Source organism: Pezoporus occidentalis, unplaced genomic scaffold (assembly GCF_034315485.1).
Source record: "Pezoporus occidentalis ecotype Australia unplaced genomic scaffold, CSIRO_AGI_Poc_V1 ctg53, whole genome shotgun sequence".
Taxonomy (NCBI): domain Eukaryota; kingdom Metazoa; phylum Chordata; class Aves; order Psittaciformes; family Psittacidae; genus Pezoporus; species Pezoporus occidentalis.
In genome coordinates this window covers 1,713,088-1,730,494 of record NW_026915866.1, presented here as the reverse complement: position 1 = coordinate 1,730,494, position 17,407 = coordinate 1,713,088, and the positions used below count along the sequence as shown (strand labels likewise).

General features: G+C 47.8%; 3 protein-coding genes and 1 non-coding gene across 6 annotated transcripts in view; 2 read left to right on the top strand and 2 right to left on the bottom strand.

The window, feature by feature from the left end:
• Positions 1-4,501: 4,501 nt before the first annotated feature.
• LOC134173492 (ribonuclease CL2-like) lies at positions 4,502-6,331 on the bottom strand. Of its 2 annotated transcripts, none has more exons than XM_062637545.1 (2): positions 6,232-6,331; positions 4,502-5,018 (listed from the first exon to the last, which is right to left on the bottom strand). In XM_062637545.1, the coding sequence occupies exon 2, from the start codon at positions 5,010-5,012 to the stop codon at positions 4,581-4,583; it is 432 nt and encodes a 143-aa protein (XP_062493529.1). In that variant the 5' UTR covers positions 5,013-5,018; positions 6,232-6,331; the 3' UTR covers positions 4,502-4,580. The 2 variants fall into 2 exon arrangements, with proteins under 2 accessions (XP_062493529.1, XP_062493528.1); XM_062637544.1 differs by lacking the exon at positions 6,232-6,331 and adding an exon at positions 5,423-5,568.
• On the top strand, positions 6,266-10,921 carry RPS3A (ribosomal protein S3A). Its single transcript, XM_062637542.1, has 6 exons — positions 6,266-6,421; positions 7,198-7,301; positions 8,962-9,149; positions 9,314-9,522; positions 10,112-10,221; positions 10,760-10,921. Exons 1-6 carry the CDS (start codon positions 6,360-6,362, stop codon positions 10,879-10,881), a joined length of 795 nt encoding a protein of 264 aa, XP_062493526.1. The 5' UTR covers positions 6,266-6,359; the 3' UTR covers positions 10,882-10,921.
• Positions 10,426-10,495, top strand: LOC134173549 (small nucleolar RNA SNORD73). The gene has a single exon (XR_009968292.1). It is a non-coding gene; the product is annotated as a small nucleolar RNA SNORD73 (small nucleolar RNA).
• Positions 10,922-13,361: 2,440 nt separating the features above from the next.
• Positions 13,362-17,407, bottom strand: part of SH3D19 (SH3 domain containing 19) — an 84,719-nt gene continuing 80,673 nt past the window's right edge. For both annotated transcript variants that reach the window (XM_062637540.1, XM_062637541.1), the window contains one exon: positions 13,362-16,703. In XM_062637540.1, the coding sequence (XP_062493524.1) occupies positions 16,587-16,703 (117 nt within the window). In that variant the 3' untranslated portion in view covers positions 13,362-16,586. The remainder of the gene's footprint in view (positions 16,704-17,407) is intronic.

Below are 17,407 nucleotides of genomic sequence, written 5' to 3'. Positions count from 1 at the left end.
GCTGCTGATGGGAGGGGATGAGTTCCTTGGCTGGGCACCCATTTGCAATGAATTTCCCCTGATCCCCTCGGGGAGGAGGCCGTGCAGGTCCCTGCCTGCTGAAAGAATGTGGGATGGCTCCAACTGTGGCCGTCGGGGATTTTTGTTATACACCAGCTTTCTTGCATCTGACTCTTGGGTCCATTTCCCTCCAGCAGAGGTGGCAGGAGCCATCTGGCTTGGGAACCACTGTCCTGTGGCCCATCCTGAACACATCACCCTGGCAAGTCTGGCCCTGGCTTGCTGCATGTGGTTTCACATGGGCCAGCAGGGTGATGAAACAGCTGGAGAACCTGCCTGAAGGAGCCCAGCATGTTGTTCAGAGATAAGATGTAGAGATGACTCAGTTTCTAAGCATGGAGGGAGGAAGTATGTTGGAGGTAGCCCTGCAGGACAGCACTAAAGGAGAGAGGACCTGGCCATGATGTATCCAAGCTGAGCAATAACTGGGAGATAACATGTGGGGTGAGTGGCTTGTAAAGTTTAGGCTGGGTACTCAGCAGGACTCAGGAATAGCCAAACATCCAACCAGCCCACATAAACCAAGGTTGGATCCATTTTGCATGCCGAGTTTCAATTTAGTGACAAACACTGATACAGGTATTGGCACAGGGCCTGCACAGCATGTGATGTTAACCTGATCAAAAGGTTTTCCCTGAAGTTCAGGCACTTGAGACTGGCTCTGGTGTTGGTCCTGGTACCCTGCAGCAGCACAGTACCAGCAGAGCAGAAGCCAACAGCAGTCCTGTAGCAATTTCCGTTGTATTATTTTGAGATCTGGTGGGTGGCTTCTTGCTCTCATGTAAACAGAAACTCTTAGCTTCATGCTTTCTTGATACTTTCCCCTATGGTAGCTCAGGCTTCTTCTCCAGCTTTGGGTCCTAGGCCAGCATACGAACTGGAGAAGTCTATGAGGGTTTCTGCTGTGTAGCTGTTGTGGGGAAAGTGACACCTAAGGCTCGGATGAATGCCACAGCTGAGTGTGAGGACTTTGCTGGCTCACTCTCTCTTCCCTGTGCTGTTCTCAGCATGCCATGGGCAGCAGCCCCTCCTTTTAGCAGGCATTCTTGCCTGATGTGCCCAGGGTCCTACGCAAGAAAATGGAGGGGATGGACCATCCCTCTTCCCCATGTAGCAGGGGACACAGCTGACCCTGTACCCTGGGGCCCAAGCATGTCACCCGCTCAGGGGGAGCAGGAAGGGATTGCAGGACATGTCTAATTGGGAACACAGTTTGGGGTTCACATGCCACAGGGACAGTGCAGGGAAGCAATTGGTGGAGGAGCACCACAGACCTATGCATCTCAGTAGCACTGCTGCGTGGGGAAAGGGGTGTCTCTTGTTTTGTGCTGCCCCTAGGCAGACTGCCAGCCCCCTTCCCTGTGCTCAGGCTCCCAGTGGTCCACGAGCACAAGAAGGGTGACAAGAGAGCTCTCTGCCAGCGCCTGCTATATCCCCATGGAGGACAAATTCCTAGGAGCTGGGCACAGCTGCTGACATGCATGTGTAGCACAGATGAGTTTGGTGGGGAGGTTGTATGCTTCCTACATGAGAAGATGCTGAGACCCAAAGCCCAAGACAAACACTGGGCAGACAGTGGTGCTAGCAGCCCTCTTGCCCAGTGGTCTGGTGACCTTACCTCCCTGCTTCAGAGCGTCCCTCAAAGCTGGGAGATATCCCAGTTCCAAAAGCCAGCCTGGTTCTCTGGAGATGCTGTTATACGAAATCGCTTGGCCAATAGCACTTCTCACCCTGCGAACTCGTGTGTGCAGGGACATGCCCTGCTAGCTGCACAGATTAACCCAGGACAGGCTCAGTTCTGCTTTGTCTCCTTGGCAAGCAGAAGCAGCGTGAGGCCCTAGGAGAGAGGGGAAGGATGCTGAACTTAATGCAGGTGAGGGACCAGCCCTGTGCCCTTCCTTGAGCCAACAGGAGCAAAGAGGTGTTTAGTTTCAAGGCACAATCCCGTTACGAACTCCTTATTCTCTTTTGGTGTTGAGACCAAGGCCAGATGGAGACAGATCTTTTTGTACCTCCCAAGGTTTTGGAACATTTACAATAGGGACTGATATCACTGGAGACCATCCCCTGTGCTGGTTCCCTTCAACCTCATGCCAGAGCTCCTGAGACAAGAGATAACAGCTCCAAGGACCATGAACAGTAGCCAGTGATGGGGAAAAAGGTGTAGGGCTGCATGATGTTCCCCTTCCATCCCATTTCACACGATACGCAAGCTGCACAGAGAGCCAGCTCTTGTCCTGGCATCTCCTTCAGGAGGATGCTTTTCTGATCCTTCTTATGAAGCCAGGAGATTAATGATTAATGGGTGCTTTTCCTCATAGATAGAGTACCTGGGTATGATCTGCATTGCCACTGGCTGCCAAAAAGAGTAGATGTGTTAGCACTGTCAGGATGATCCTGATTTTCTTGTGGCTGAGGTTTTTTTACAGTTTAGCTTTCACAAAGAACAGGCACTAACACATGCTAAAGAAGCAAAGTTGCTTCTTGTGGGGGAAACACAGCAGAGGGGTGAACTAACAGCACAATAATGGGATGGGACAGGATGGGAAGGGACATGTGGCAGGGGTGGAGCTGCTTTTCAGGCAAAGGGGAGATGCCAGGAACAACCCAGACTTTCCAGCACATGCAGGTAGACACAGCGTGCAGTGCATCCCAGAAGTGGCAATGCTGCTCTGCCACTGCTGCTCAGAGCTGATTCCCCACTGTGGGTGCTGCCATGTCTCCCATGCTCTTTGGAGCCTGCAGTGCAAGGCTCATAGGGTAAATCACAGTGGTGATATTTTAATCTCTCTGTGTCAAGATGATCTGAGCTGACAAGGAACAGGAGGAGAGGCTGGAGTCCTCCTCCAACCCTTGGAGAAGGAAGGTAGAAAGAAACAGAGCAGCAATTAAATCATGGTACTTGTGGAGACCCCAAGCACTTCCTCCTGAAAGGCTCAACCCACCCAGCTCCCCCCATGTGAACCTCCCAGAGCTGCCATGACAGGAATGCTCCAGATGCCCCTGAAATACCCCAGTCCTTCTCCAGTGTATAGGCAGTAGAGCTCTTCTCACTGGGGCAGTGCTGGGAGCTGGAACTCACCAGTTTAAGGGCACCCTCCAAGCGCCTTTCCACTGAATTCTGAAAAGGAGCATCTCAGTTACTCAGGGCACAGGAGGAAGAGAGATCTTGGACACGGAGCAATTTTGAAAGGCATCAGGAAGACCGTTTGCTGCACTCTTCCTCCTCAGCTACAATTTAGGAGTGCATTTGGACTGTCAGCGCTTCCATTGCAGTCCTCAGGGCTCCCTCAGCAACACGACTAGAGCAAAGAGGACACGCAGCCCGCTGGGCTGCTTTAGGCAGAACGTTGCCATCAAGTGGAGGGAGGTGGTCCTGCTCCTCTGCTCGGCGCTACCGAGACATACCTGCATTGCTGAACCAGCGACGGACTCCCCAGTACAAGAGCAAGTATGACCATACTGGAAAGAGTCCAGCAAAGGGCTGATGATGCTGGGGGGACTGGAGCATCTCTGATAAGAGGAAAGGCTGAAAGAGCTCAGACTGTTCTCCCTGGAGAAGGCTCAGGTAGGGGAGCTTACCAATATACTGGTAAGTACTGATGGGGAGGAATGGAGAGGGGAGCCACACTGTGCTTAGTGATGCCCAGTGGCAGGATAAGCGGTGATAAACATATACCGAAATCCCATCCAAACCCAAGAAAATACTTGTGTATGCATGTGCATGCAGAGTGTGCGCTGTGTGTATGTGCTTCTGTAACGTGTGTATTGTGCATGTGTGCATGTTGTGTGTAGAAGTGTATTGTGTGTGTTTTGTGTTGTGACAGTGGTGTGTATTTATGTTGTGTGTTGTGTGCACAGTGCATGCTTTGTGTGCATGTGTGGTGGCTTTGTGTGTGTTCAGTGTTTGTGGGGTGGTGGTCCAGGGTACTTGGCTCCATGGGAGTGCCAAGGGGGCCTAAGAGCAGCCTCAGCCCCAGAGAGGCCCCAGATAGGGTCAGAGGCATGTGGGAGAGGGAAATGCGGGGCATATGAGGGTTTACGGGGTATGCACTGGGGAAGCTGAGGGTACCCAGGGGGTTATGAGACACAAGGGAGGTTGGAAGATCCTGCAGGAGCTATGGAGCATCCAAGAAAAGCAATGTGACACCCAAAAGGTGAGGATACCACAGGAGAGTTTGGTGCATATCCAGGGCAACAGGGAGACCCTGGGGGTGTAATGAGGCACCCATGGGAGCTGTGGAGCACCCAGAAAAGGGAAATCTATGGGGCACAGGAGAGGTTGGAGGCACCCTAAGGGGCTATGGGACACCCAGGAGGTTGGAAAAGCCCAGGTTTTTATGAGGCACATGGGTAGCCATGTCCACCTTGGACAGCGTTGGGAGCACACAGAGAGGGGTAGGATCTCAGGGTCCCCCAGAAGCTGATGCCAGAGCCCAGGCCTGTAGCATCTCTTTTATTGCAGGCCTTAACAGAGCCTCCAGTGGGAGGGAGGATCCACATTCCCCCCATGTCAAGCTTCACTGGGGAGGAGCATAGGTGCCAGCGAGGTGCACAGGCAGCCCAGCACGGCAGGAGACACGCACGTGGTGTTGAACCTGCAATGCCCGGTAGGAGCAAGGGGGCCGGTTGTTCCCCCCGCGCAGGCGGCAGGCTGTGAGGCCCACGGGCGTCGGGGTGCTGTGGAATCCCTCTGCATCAGGCGCCTGGGTGCAGGCAGCCACCAGCTCCTCAGCCGGAGCGTGCACGAAGGTGTTGGAGGGCTTGCAGGGCCGGCCGGCTGCCGTCACCTGCCGCCGCGCCAGCATGGTCTCGCAGTAGCGGTGTGCCGAGAGCGGAGATGTCCGGGGATGGTCCACGTGCTGCCGCAGGAACTTCTCATAGCGGGTCTCACCCACCGCTCCTGACAGCGCTGCCAGCACCAGCGCCATGCATAGAGCCCAGCCCACCATTGGCACCTGTGGGAAGTGGGGTCAGGGACATCCAGACTGCTGGAATCCCGACTGGAAACCCCATGCTGGATGCTCGATTCCTTTACAGGTTCCCCCTCCCGTACACCTCGTTTCCTTAAAAATCCCTTCAAAATACATGTGGACCCCCCTTGGACACCTGGGCTTATGTGTGGATTCCACCTGGATGCCTGGGTCCCCTACAGAACACCCAATGGACACCTGAGTCCCCTACAGCTCTCCACTCCCCAGAAGCTTGTGTCCCCCATGGGCCCGCCCTGAACCCCTATAGATCCAGGCCATACCCCAGCACCTGGATCCCCTACATATCCACCCTTCCCCGCTGGATGCTTGGGCTGCTCACAGTGCCCTCCCGCAGACACTCTGGTCCCCTGCACATCCCTCACGCGCACCTGTGTGTGTGCCTCAGTTTTCCTTATGGCCTTGGGGTCTCCGGGATCCCTCCCACTCCTCTGCACCTCTTTTATACTGGGCCCAATGGGCAAGGATCCAGGAGGAGGAGCAGGACAAAGAGCAAGGTCCAGCGGATCTGTGCGGGCAGCCAGGTGAGGCCCCCTCTGCCTGGTGCCCTCCCCCAAGGTCATTAGGCAGTCATTAACAAAGCACGTAACTGGCTGCGCAAGTCCCCTGGGATGCCCCCCGCCCATGCTGCTCTGGACCACTCATTTGGCCTTCCCACGTGTCCCATAGAGGGGCAGGACACCTTGGTCCCCTTGTGTGCCCGACGAGATACCCGGTTGCCTGGAGACACAGCACGTCAGCATCACCTCTGGGACAGCTGTCAGGTGCTCCTGCCCCTCTTGCACGATGTGGTATGTCTATGGCTGCCCTGCACTGCTTCAGGAGCTCTGTCCCTTCCCACTGTGGCCCTGAGAAGTGCCCCACCATTACCTCGCATGGTCCTGGCTGCCACACTGGGGCAGGAACTAGCAATGACACCCTTTCCCTCGACCCTCATGGAGAGCCTCATGGAGTCGCATAGAGAGCGTGTCTCCTCCGGAGGGAGAGGCACCACCCTCCCCCAAAGAGCTGGAAAAGCTCTAAGACCAGCCATGATGACGGCGGAGACTGCCCTGCCCTGTAGCGACATCTCTAGGGCTCTGCGGGCCTCCCGAGGCGCAGGAACAAGCTCACCTGCCCCTCGGCTACCGCGTCCCCGCCCCGCCCTCCCACCTGCCCCCTCTCCCCCTACCCCCCGCACCGTTGGTCCCGTCCAGCAGTGGTAGGTCCCGGCGAGGAGCCGCCTCGTTCTCGCGAGAGAGCAGCCGCACTCTCGCACAACCGCGCGCGATTTGCTGGTTCCGGTCTTTTCGTGGCCAGGGCGGGACCATGGCGGTGGGCAAGAACAAGCGGCTCACCAAGGGTGGCAAGAAAGGCGCCAAGAAGAAAGTGTAAGGGCGGCCGGGACGGGATGGCACGGCACGGGGCTCGGGGGCACCGGGCGGGACGCCGCGGCGGCGGGATGCCGCGGATGCGGGGCGGATGGCGGCGGCCGGGAGCAGGCCGCTGCTGGCATGGCGGCGACCGGGCGCGGGCCTCGGTGCATGGCAGTGGGAGGGGAGGTGCGGGCTGGGGACCGCTGTGGGAGCGCGGGTCCCGGCAGAGCTGGGTCTCCCGTGGTCCCGGCATGTGCCCGGTGCGGGGAGCGCTCCCGGCGAGTGGGAGGGCAGCGGCAGGGCTGTGCCCCGGCCCCGGCTGGGGTGCTGCGAGCTGGGTGCCCAGGCGTAGCGGGTGTAGCGTGGTTTGCTTGCTGTGGAAGCAGGGAGTCTTGGGTGGTGGCGATGGTACACGGTGCATTGTATGTGGTGATGTTGGCTGCAGAAGTCAAGGAATGAAATGGGGTATTCGTGGGGAAGTTAAAAAGCCTGTATCGCTTCTGAGCAGTAGCTGGAATTGTAGCACGGTATAGCTTGTCATTTCAGCTTCATGATGTTTCTGCAGTTGATTTCATTCTTTCTGAAGTAAATTGAACGCTGCCTCCGTGTAGTGGGTAATGCTGTCACTATTCACATACTTGCCATCCTGCCCACGTTAAACTTGAAAGCACAAAGTGTTGCCATTTTCGTTCCCATTTCACAAGGCATATGGGGAGGATGTTCTTACTTCAGCCCAGTTTTATCTAAGAAAAGTCAATAAAACAAATCTTGTCTGCTTTATTTAAATTAAGGGTTGATCCTTTCTCCAAAAAGGACTGGTATGATGTCAAAGCACCAGCAATGTTTAACATCCGAAACATCGGGAAGACGCTTGTCACCAGGACTCAAGGAACTAGTGAGTAGTGGGGCTTTATGCAGTAAAGGGAGAAGTGTTTATCCCGTGTGCTGGCTCCAAGTGAGACTCAGTTAAAGAACGTCAGACAAATAGTTTTTACTCGTATTGTTATAAACCTGGAAGTTTAAAAGTAAGATGAAAGGTGCTTCTAACTTAATTGTGTAATTTGAATGACTTTCATGAAGTTGGCAGAGTGTTTAAACAAATAAGCTTGGTTGCAGGGAAATTAGTACAGTGGGCTCCTTGCTTGTCAGGGAGTACCAGAATGTGGCTAGGGTACAGAAAGACACACCTGAAGTTTCTAATGAAGTGGTGCTGGGGTAATCTGATGAGTTTGAGGGATGCGAAGAACTAAGGAGTTATTCTGGTTATCAGAGGCAGATGTGGAGACTGGTACAGAAGGGTACTATGTGCAGTTCTGGTATCCTCAACATAAGAAGGACATGGAGCTGTTGGAACAAGTCCAGAGGAGAATGATCACGGGACTGGAGCACCTCCCGTGTGAAGACAGGCTGAGAAAGTTGGGGCTGTTCAGCCTGGAGAAGAGAAGGCTGCGTGGAGACCTCATAGCAGCCTTTCAGTATCTGAAGGGGCCCTACAAGGATGTTGGAGAGGAACTCTTCACGAGGGACTCTAGTGATAGGACAAGGGGTAACAGGTTAAAACTTAAACAGGGGAAGTTTAGATTGGATATAAGGTAGAAGTTCTTTCCTGTCAGGGTGGTGAGGCACTGGAATGGGTTGTCCAGGGAAGTTGCAAATGCTCCATCCCTGGTGATTTTCAAGGCCAGGTTGGACAGTGTCTTGGGCGATAAGGATGTGTGAAGTGTCTGCTCATGGCAGGAGGACTGGAGCTAGATGTTCTTAAGGTCCTTTCCAACCCTAACTATTCTGTGATTCTATAAAGACCATCATGTTTGAAGAGACTGAAATGTGAAACTTACAGGTAAAGTGATCTCTAGAGCTGGAATTGCTAACTAATAGGAGCACAGGTACATGTGTCACTGAATGGTGAAGGCTTTTTGTATGGTCTGGCATACCTCAGGAAAGGGGAGCATCTGTTAGAAATGCAGTGTGATCCACGTAAGAGGCATCAGTATTTTTGGAAGGTCAGCTGTGTAGAATGGTTAAATAGTTGCATTATACTATTCTAGTTTCACTTAAAGTTACAAAGATGAGCATTATTTTCAACTGTATACATGTGAAGTAAAAAAGGGTCATTGTAAACCAAGCATGAGTCGGCCAGTGTTAAAGTGGTTAGTTGTCAGAGCTGTACTCAGGATGGTTGTTGCTGATTTAGCTCTGCTGAGCACATGCTTCTCTTTCTGTTATGGTTCATGATTTCCAAATACTTTGTAATCACTTCCATTTAAAAGAAACACCAACCTCAAAGCTATTACATATCCTGGGATCTGCTGTGTACTGGTATTTGTGGTCAGCGCCTGATACAATTACCCTAAAAAGATTCCTCACCAAATTAACAAAATACAATATTTGGTTTTAGGAGTTGAATTGATCTTGGTCAAGATGCATGTAAGCTTCAGAGCTGTGAAGCTAGTGGCAACCCTTACTGTTAGACACCATAAAATGGAAATTCAGTATTTGATTTGAATAATGCGTTTCTAATGTTAATAAAAGGTTTTATTTGTTTCATAACACAGAAATTGCTTCTGATGGGCTGAAGGGTCGTGTATTTGAAGTGAGCCTGGCTGATCTGCAAAATGATGAGGTTGCCTTCCGTAAATTTAAGCTGGTAACTGAGGATGTTCAGGGCAAAAATTGTCTGACCAACTTCCATGGAATGGACCTCACCAGGGATAAAATGTGCTCCATGGTCAAAAAGTGGCAGGTGTGTAAAGCGCGAGGTCTGCGTTGCTGTCAGTGCCTCAGGGAAAGGAGGCAGCCACCGGTGCATGTACAGCTGCATTTGCAGTGGCAGCAGCAGATGTTAGTGAATGTCATGTTGAGAAACCTGTCTGTCATGTTGATGGTAAATGGCTGTTTCTCTTTTAGACGATGATTGAAGCCCATGTAGATGTCAAAACGACCGATGGTTACCTGCTGCGCCTCTTCTGCGTGGGCTTCACAAAGAAGCGCAATAACCAAATCCGCAAGACCTCGTATGCCCAGCATCAGCAGGTGCGGCAGATCCGCAAGAAGATGATGGAAATCATGACCCGAGAGGTGCAAACCAATGACCTGAAAGAAGTTGTCAATAAGCTGTAAGTTCTGCCTCTGTTTTGTTGTTTCTTTCTCCCTTATAGTTTACATGGTTGCTTGTTGGCCAGTTTTCCTGGGGTACTTGGGGATTGCAGGTGCTTCACATAGTGTTTAGCAGAGATCAGGCAAACTGCCTCATGTTGATAACCCAGCACACTTTTCTTTTCAAAATACTGAATCTCTACATAGTATTTGGCTTCCATCAGCCATTGTAAATAAGTTTGCATAAATGTAGAATTAGGATCTCCAGAGATTTTTCGATTCATGTTTCTACAGACTAAAATTGTAACTCTGATCAGTTGGGGCTGTGAATGTTCTGGGTTCTTCTGATAGAAGGACGTTCTCCAAAGTGTGGTTTTTGCTTCCAGAAGTTGCACATTCACTCTCAACATGAGCATGCTTATACTATATCTCTTTTAATACTGCAAGGAATATGTTTTGACATCTAAATGTACTTAACAGAGTGAAGGTAGTATTGATAATACAGGCTTCTGTAGAATATTATGTATGCTTAAGAATTCTTTTAAGCCTGTGTTGTAGAAGCAGAAACAGTGTTTAATGTTCTTGGGCTGCTGTGCTCTGGTTCCTCAGGATCCCGGACAGTATTGGCAAAGACATAGAGAAGGCGTGCCAGTCCATTTACCCACTTCACGATGTCTATGTCCGCAAGGTTAAGATGCTGAAGAAGCCCAAGTTCGAACGTAAGTCAGTTACTGCAGACTTCAGTGATCTTAGAGGAGGAGGTGGGAAGCTGTTCGTTTAAAATGCATTTGCTCTTGGAGAAGATGTTAAAGCAGCATCATAAGCTTCAGTAGCTTCTTTACTACTAGTAAAGAAGCATGTCCTTCTAGTCCAGTGTTTGGCTTTCAGGAACTGCTGCTGAATGTTAAAGGCTTTGGCTTGGGAATGAGTGATGACAAAATGTTTCGGTCCCAAATGACATGGAATGATTCTATCTTCCCATTTTCTGACATTCCCATATAATGCAGCAGCCTGTTGTTGACTTTACATCTTTCTTTTAAAGAGAAAGTTTTAATTTGCAATTTCACTGTGTAGCACTTCCTTCCCTGCTTGTTTTTGTCTGTCAGTTACTGCAGCAGCGTCTCCTTGCATGAGCCTTCCGATCATGCCCACATTGAATCTTCTGGTGGTTTAATTTGTATCTGATGAGCAATTGAGTAATTTAAAACTGTTTGAAGAGGTGCATCTCTCACTGTTTATCACACTCCTTCTTTTTAGTGGGCAAGCTGATGGAGCTGCATGGAGAAGGTGGTGGTGCTGGCAAACCCTCTGGGGACGAGGCAGGCACTAAAGTAGAGAGAGCTGACGGATACGAGCCACCCGTGCAAGAATCTGTCTGAAACTAAAAATCGATGGAAAATAAAAGTTCTAATATACAGAGCTATTGCTTGGTTGCTTGTATTGCAGCTAGACAAAGTTGGCACTGGGTGTGTGGATGGGATTTTCATCAGGTAAACCCATTGCCTTAATTTAAGTAAAAAACCCTAAACTTCTGGAGATCTGCTTTTTACGACTGGTGGTGCGAGATGGGTGGAAGAAAGCAGACTGTCCTTGAAAGGGGGGAAGTACAGTACTAAGGGTTCTGAATGTTGGGGTTTCCCAGGAATTTTGGTCCTTGCAAAAGCAATCTTGTGGGCATGTGCAGAGGTTGCTGTGGTAACAGGTGTATTAAGGAAGAGCATTGTGCAGGGAAATGGGGGTGCCACACAGGGAAACCTGTTGTTTCTGGGAGTTTAACTTAGGGAAGTTGTAGGGATTTATCCATACTGCTTCCTTGAGAATTATGTATGTTTAAGCTTGGTGGCAGTTTGATATGACCTCTCGTGGGATAGATGGGGTCTCTGAAAGTCAAAAGGTGTCAAATAACTCAAGATTTTTTGCTAGGGAAGCAGGGTTTTGAGCAGTGCAGAATGCTCAGGAGCGGGGTTGTGTGTTCAGCCTCTATGAGAACTGAAGGGTAGGTGTAATCACAGTTAAAAACCTGGTGGAACTTGAGAGGGAAGAATTCTGCCATGAAATGGCAGAAGTCAATATTCAGAACATAAAGCTCACTGAAGTGATTTGCTGAGTAATTCTGAGTGCTTTTTCCATCATCTGGTGGCATTTTTGCTGCTTGTTTGGCTTATGCAGGCTTAAATATTGAAAGAGTGTGTATTTCTGGCTAAGTATTGTGCACTGCGGGCATGTTTTGATTAGAATTGGGCAGCAAACCTAAACCTGTACCATTAAATTGTTTGGAAGTTTGTGATTTAAAATCAGACAGTAAAACGGTTTTGACCTATCTGGGAAGGTCTCTGAGGTAGTGGTGGCTCTTGCAGTCAGCTCTGAAATAGCTTTGGGCAAGAAACCAAGGAAAGTAATGAAATGTTACTGTTGCAACAAAGATACTAGGGGGAAGTAAAGGAGTGCTACCCATGAGGGCTGTCCTCATCCATGTTGGGGACTTCTTTCTTTTCCTGGTTGATAATTCTAGTGTGGAGCAAATTGTGGGCAAAATGAAAACATGTTTAATTTATTTGGGAGACTGCAGAGATGGGATGTCATGTTGCGATTCCAAGTTAATGTTTTAATACGGGGAATGATATTAAAACAGCTCATGACTTACTACTCAGGTAACCATCTTTTTGGACTGTAAATGCAGGCCTGCTCATCCTGCTTTTTGGTTTGTGAAGTGTAAGTGTAGTGAGTCTGTGAAACTGTCACGATGCTGAAACAGGCAGAAGGAATGGTGCTGCTTTTAATCTGCTTTGCTCTTTCCATCTGTAGTGTTCAGGCAGATATCATTCTCCTCCAAGAGTCCCACACAGTCACATTTTTGAAGCCATATATTACAACAAATGTCTCTTTGCTTCCTAACAAAAATGAGCATTTTTCACTGGAGTTGGAAAACTGATTTAGCACAGGTGTGGCAGGATTGGTGATCTTTGAACCTGCTGCAGTATGTTTCAGTGCAGGTGTGTACATACGTATCTGTGCATCCGAGTAAGATCTGTCTGCTTTCTGGTAATGGACATGTGCTGGCTGTGCTGTCTCCGCTTGGCAGTAGTTCCACCAAATAAATCCAAAGGGACTGCAGGTGGCCTGTACCCTCTGGACTAGAAAAGTTACAATCTGAAGGAGTAATTTCTGAGAACTTGTGCCTTTTATCCTGCTACTTTTTCCTTCAGCTGTATGTCTGAGGAGTGTATGTTGCAAAAAGGCTAGTCCAAGAGGATCTGGCGAAGGAACAAGAACTTGCTTTATTCATGTTGGTTTTAATTTATATTTTGGAACTGTAGTCTGCTGGCATTACCATGTAGGCACTGTGGGTAAATGTATGCGTTACAACATGAGTTCAGATGAGGCAGAAGTAAGCAGGAAGGAAAATTTTGTGCATCCTCTGTATTCTTTGTACAAATACCAGCTGAAAAAGCATGTATGAATAGCAGCAGTCGGCAGAGCACGCCTGAGGAATTGCTAATCAGCCCAGGGTCAGCCTGTGCATTCATCTCAAATGATCTTGCCATGGTGAGTAATGCTTCACTCTTGTGTGATACCTCCTGGTTGCTGCAGGTAGCAAATACAGACTGGTGCAGGTCGTAAGTGTGAAACACACCTGAGTCTGAGGGCTGGAATAAACTGTGTTAACAGCCATCAGGATTCTCTGAGGGGTTTGGACCACTTGCAAAGTGATGTGATACTACTGTATTGTTGCTTTGGGGGTGGGTTGTTAGGATTAGTTTTTTTGTTTGGTGTTTTTGTTGCTGTTGGGTTTAAGCAGAATGAGATCCATAAAACTTGTGGAAAGCTCAGGGCTCACCAACTCCAATGCCGTTGTGACTTAATTATAAAAATTTTATTGGTTAAATACATTCTTAATTTACAGAGGTACCATAACAAATTTACTGGACTTAACAAAGATTTATTTAGGACACTTAATTGTACACATAACACAGATGTCTTCCTGAAGCTATCTCCAGAGGGTGGGTCAAACAGAAAAGGCTTTTGATAAATGAGGCTTTTACTATCATATATGTGGGGTCTAGCAGAATTTCAAGGCTACAGCTGAAATTTGCTGCTATATTGCAGATAGGATTTGTGCTCCACCTCATTCTCTCTTCTTTTTTGCAAATTCTGCACTGTACACCTCAGGAATTTCACGTTACCATCAATATGCAGCTTCATGGTGACATGAGGAATCGGTCTTAAGAAAATCCCTTCTTGTAAAAGCCGAGCATGGAACTTGTTCGCGTTTTAAGAACTAGGCTCTTGTAGCTGCCTGCAGTAATGCAAGCAGCCTTTAGATGGCACTCCTTGCTCTGAAGATAAGGCTTTGCTGCTCTTCCTGCCCTGCGTGATAGGGAGGAGGTGGTTCAAATAAAGCAGTGGCCATCGTCAGGCACTGACTTTGCACATTCAGTGGAAATTACAAAAAAAAGCCAAACCGGTCAATACAGAGTTATAAAAAGGGGACGAGGAAAGTGGGAAAAAAAAAAATAGAAAAAGTCAGTTCTACTTTTGAGACTTGTATCAAAATCTTAGAAAACTGCCAGACAAACAGGAAGTAAACATCATACACTTCAGCCTCATCCACCACCCCAGTGATGTGGTGGGTCTTGGGAGGACCTGGGTATCGTGTTGGTGTGGGCTCTGCTTGGTTCTGTTCTCACACTGAGATCACTGGAGGGTCAGGACTGCAGTGGCCCAGGTCATGGTGGAAGAAGCCTGTTCTCAGTAGGGTGACCCACTCAAAGCTTGTGGTTGAAAAGCCTTCAGTGGGCTTGCAGGAGTCAGACAAGCTAGATAGCTGTGTGTTTCCTTGGATTTCTCTAGATAGAGATGGCTGTTTTATTGGAGTAAACAACAAGAACCTTTGAATGGCCTGGCAGGATAGCTTGGGGAGTGGGAAGGGTTGTCCTTGGTGGATTTACTTACACTGAAGTTTGATTCCACAGGAGTTCTGGACAGACTTGCTAGGGATGTTAAAACTGAATAATAGGTATATAAATTGTCATGTTCTCATCTTTCTAGAGTAGCACATGATTTATAATTGTTTCTATGTTAATCCTGTTAATGAAAGCAGAAATCCAGTTTCTGCTTAATTAAAACTGTGTGATCTGCCCCCCCCCAGTTGTGTGAATGATATTGCTCAGTTTAAATACACAACATTTCACATTCATGAAGCTTCTAGAGAAATAAAAAAAGGAGTACTAAGGTCTATGTCTGTATTTGCACGTACTGTGCCATAACTGTGATTGTGCAGAGTAAACCAGTGCTGAGGACCTCATGCCTGTGCTGCATGTTCCTTGGGCTCACTTAGCCCATTCCCTGCTGTGGGGGAGTCCTGTACCTGCTGTGATGGTAATCAAAGTGCAGTGCATAGGGAGGGGGAGGGTTGTCCTCACCAGTTTGCTTAGATCCTAAATTAGATGCACCCCAGTCTTTGGCAGCAGCAGGTACTTGTCATAATATTACACCTCCCATTGGTAAAGCTGTAGGCAGGTATGTGACTAAGTTAAAAGCATCTCAAGATCAGTCACGATGCCTCTAGTTTCCAGTCTCCATCCAACACACAACTGTTGGCCCTTTTGCAACGTGAACTTCCAGACCTACAAGAAAATCCTGTAAGAGTATCCCAATACCTAATGACCTACATCTCTTCTGCAGTAAGGACTCGTGCTTACAGTTTACTGGTTCCTTTTTGCTTAGTACAAAAGTGCTGGAATACAGTCGGCAATGCAAGAGCCAACTGCAGGGTAGTGTTTTCTATTCCAGTCTGATGAAATTAGCAGTTAATCAAAATGTGTTCAACTATTTTGTCAGAAGCCAGGTGTTGCAGAAAAGGAATTTATAGGAACTTCGGGTAATAACATGAAGGTACCTCAGCCATGTCTCTCTTAGTTTGTTGTTCCAAGTCACACTGCTGCTTTTCACTAAATGACTTTGCTTGAAGTAACCTCTTGCCAGGCATGTTTTCCTTAAGGCCTCAACAGACCATTTATAATGATGCTCAGTATAGTCGGTATGTGGTAACAAACTGGAAACTAATCCCATGTCTGCTGAAAGCTAAAACCAAGGCTGTATAATATTCTTCATGTTAAGGACAGGAATGGTGTTCTGAAGTATGTTCCAGTTCTTGAGTGGCAAATGAAATGCAGGCTGAGCAAAGACTGGCTTTCCACTTTACATGAAGGGGGTGGAGGGGTAAATAGTTGGAATAGTGCAGCTACTGCATGGATGGGGTCTGAGAAAGCTCATAAATGCTGTCTGTCACAACTAACTGCAGCTGGGAAAGAAGGGCACAATGGTGCTTGAAGAACAGTGGGCAGTAGGAAAATGTAAGCCTGTATCTGGAAAGGATTTTGGGGGGAAGGAGGTCTAAGATGATTCATACCAATTTGAACATTATTCATTGAGAAGCAAAATACTTACAAGTTTTACTTTTGTGATCTTCCTGTATAAGCAGCTTGGGTTAATAATGGAAGAATATTACCCAAGAATTTGCTTTGAGTCTTCCCTCTCACCTGAATTAGATTTGATATTTTCCTGCTATGACGTACCAGTTATCTTCCTTATCTTCTAAGCCATAAAACAAGCAGATTCTACTGTTAATGTGGAAGCCAAGCAGTAATGAAACCTGAATAGCAAACTTGACCTACATACTGAGTTCTGTAATTAAATCTTAAAAAACAATTTTTAAATTTGGATTTAAAAAAGATTTGAAAGAAGCCCAAAGAAGCTTTATGCAGACTTTGTGCATGATAAATGTAATACCAGATAGTAAATGTACTAGAATGCTATTTTAAGTTAAAATGGTGTTGCACCACAGTATTTCCCTAGTTGGAAACCACTAAAAACCCTGCTTGTATTTGCTCTCAGAGCATTCATGAAGCTTGACTACTGTCACAGAAGACTCCAATTATCTTACTTGACTTCAAGATACTAGTATGACTGTCTAGAAAAAGTAGTGCAAAACATTGATAGTCAAAACACGTTGATGTCTTTGCTGTGCCTTTAGGATAGAAAACATTCTTCTGTGTGCAGGGAGTACAAAGAGAAGCAACACTCATGGTGCTTTTAAAATCTGAACAAAGTTCTTGGGAAACATCCCAGACTTTCCTTGTATCTCTCCACTCATCCAGTCCTCGTCCACAGATTCCAGCTCTGTTATTATCTCACCTGCCTGTAAGAGAAGAAGTAATGTGAGCCTGTGCAGCTTACCCTGCAATGCTAACACATGCATAGCTGGTGTTACTCAGAAGCAATTAATACCAATCACATAGAAGCAGGATACGGCCAGTCTCTTCTATTGGTTGTATCTCTGAGATTGTTTGTCCAGACCAGCTGAAGCTTCTTTTAGGGTAAATACTTGTCTATATTGAAAAAGCACTGCTGGGTAACTTCTTGTGTTGCTGAAGCTCTCCAGGCAGACAGGTACATAAGAGGGTTGTCTCACAGGTTCCCTGCCTCACTTGTTATTTGTGTGTTTCCCTGCAGTTATTAGGGTTCCTTTTCTGAAAACACTTAAGCTTTTTTTTTTCCCCTTTTTTTCCTTCTTTCAATTTAGTCCCAGTATTTCCCAGCACTTGGAAAGCTTCCAGAGGAAAGCGTCCTCTCCCCAGAAGGAAAACAATCATCTAAGTATCTCAGTGTGCCTGTTTAAAATAATCTGCAGCTCCTGTGTTTGATCCTTCCTCCTGTTTTCATCATCTCACGCCACACCGTTCATCTGAGGTACTGTCATGGCCTGGCCTTTCTGCCAGTACCTCTGTTTCCCTTTTCTGCTTTAAAAAAATCATCTGTCCTTTCAGCATTGCAAGCAGCTAGTGCCAAAACTTATTATTTTGCTATTTTAGAAAGGAAAATAGGGTGTTCCAGCTGATACAC

What these genes read in the sequence shown, in the direction of transcription:
- RPS3A (XM_062637542.1), top strand. Translation starts at nt 6,360, where the DNA reads ATGGCGGTGGGCAAGAACAAGCGGCTCACCAAGGGTGGCAAGAAAGGC. An exon ending in CACCAGGACTCAAGGAACTA is followed by an intron (nt 7,302 to 8,961) that starts GTGAGTAGTGGG and finishes TTCATAACACAG; the next exon opens with AAATTGCTTCTGATGGGCTG. An exon ending in GAAGAAGCCCAAGTTCGAAC is followed by an intron (nt 10,222 to 10,759) that starts GTAAGTCAGTTA and finishes CCTTCTTTTTAG; the next exon opens with TGGGCAAGCTGATGGAGCTG.
- LOC134173492 (XM_062637545.1), bottom strand. Translation starts at nt 5,012, where the DNA reads ATGGTGGGCTGGGCTCTATGCATGGCGCTGGTGCTGGCAGCGCTGTCA.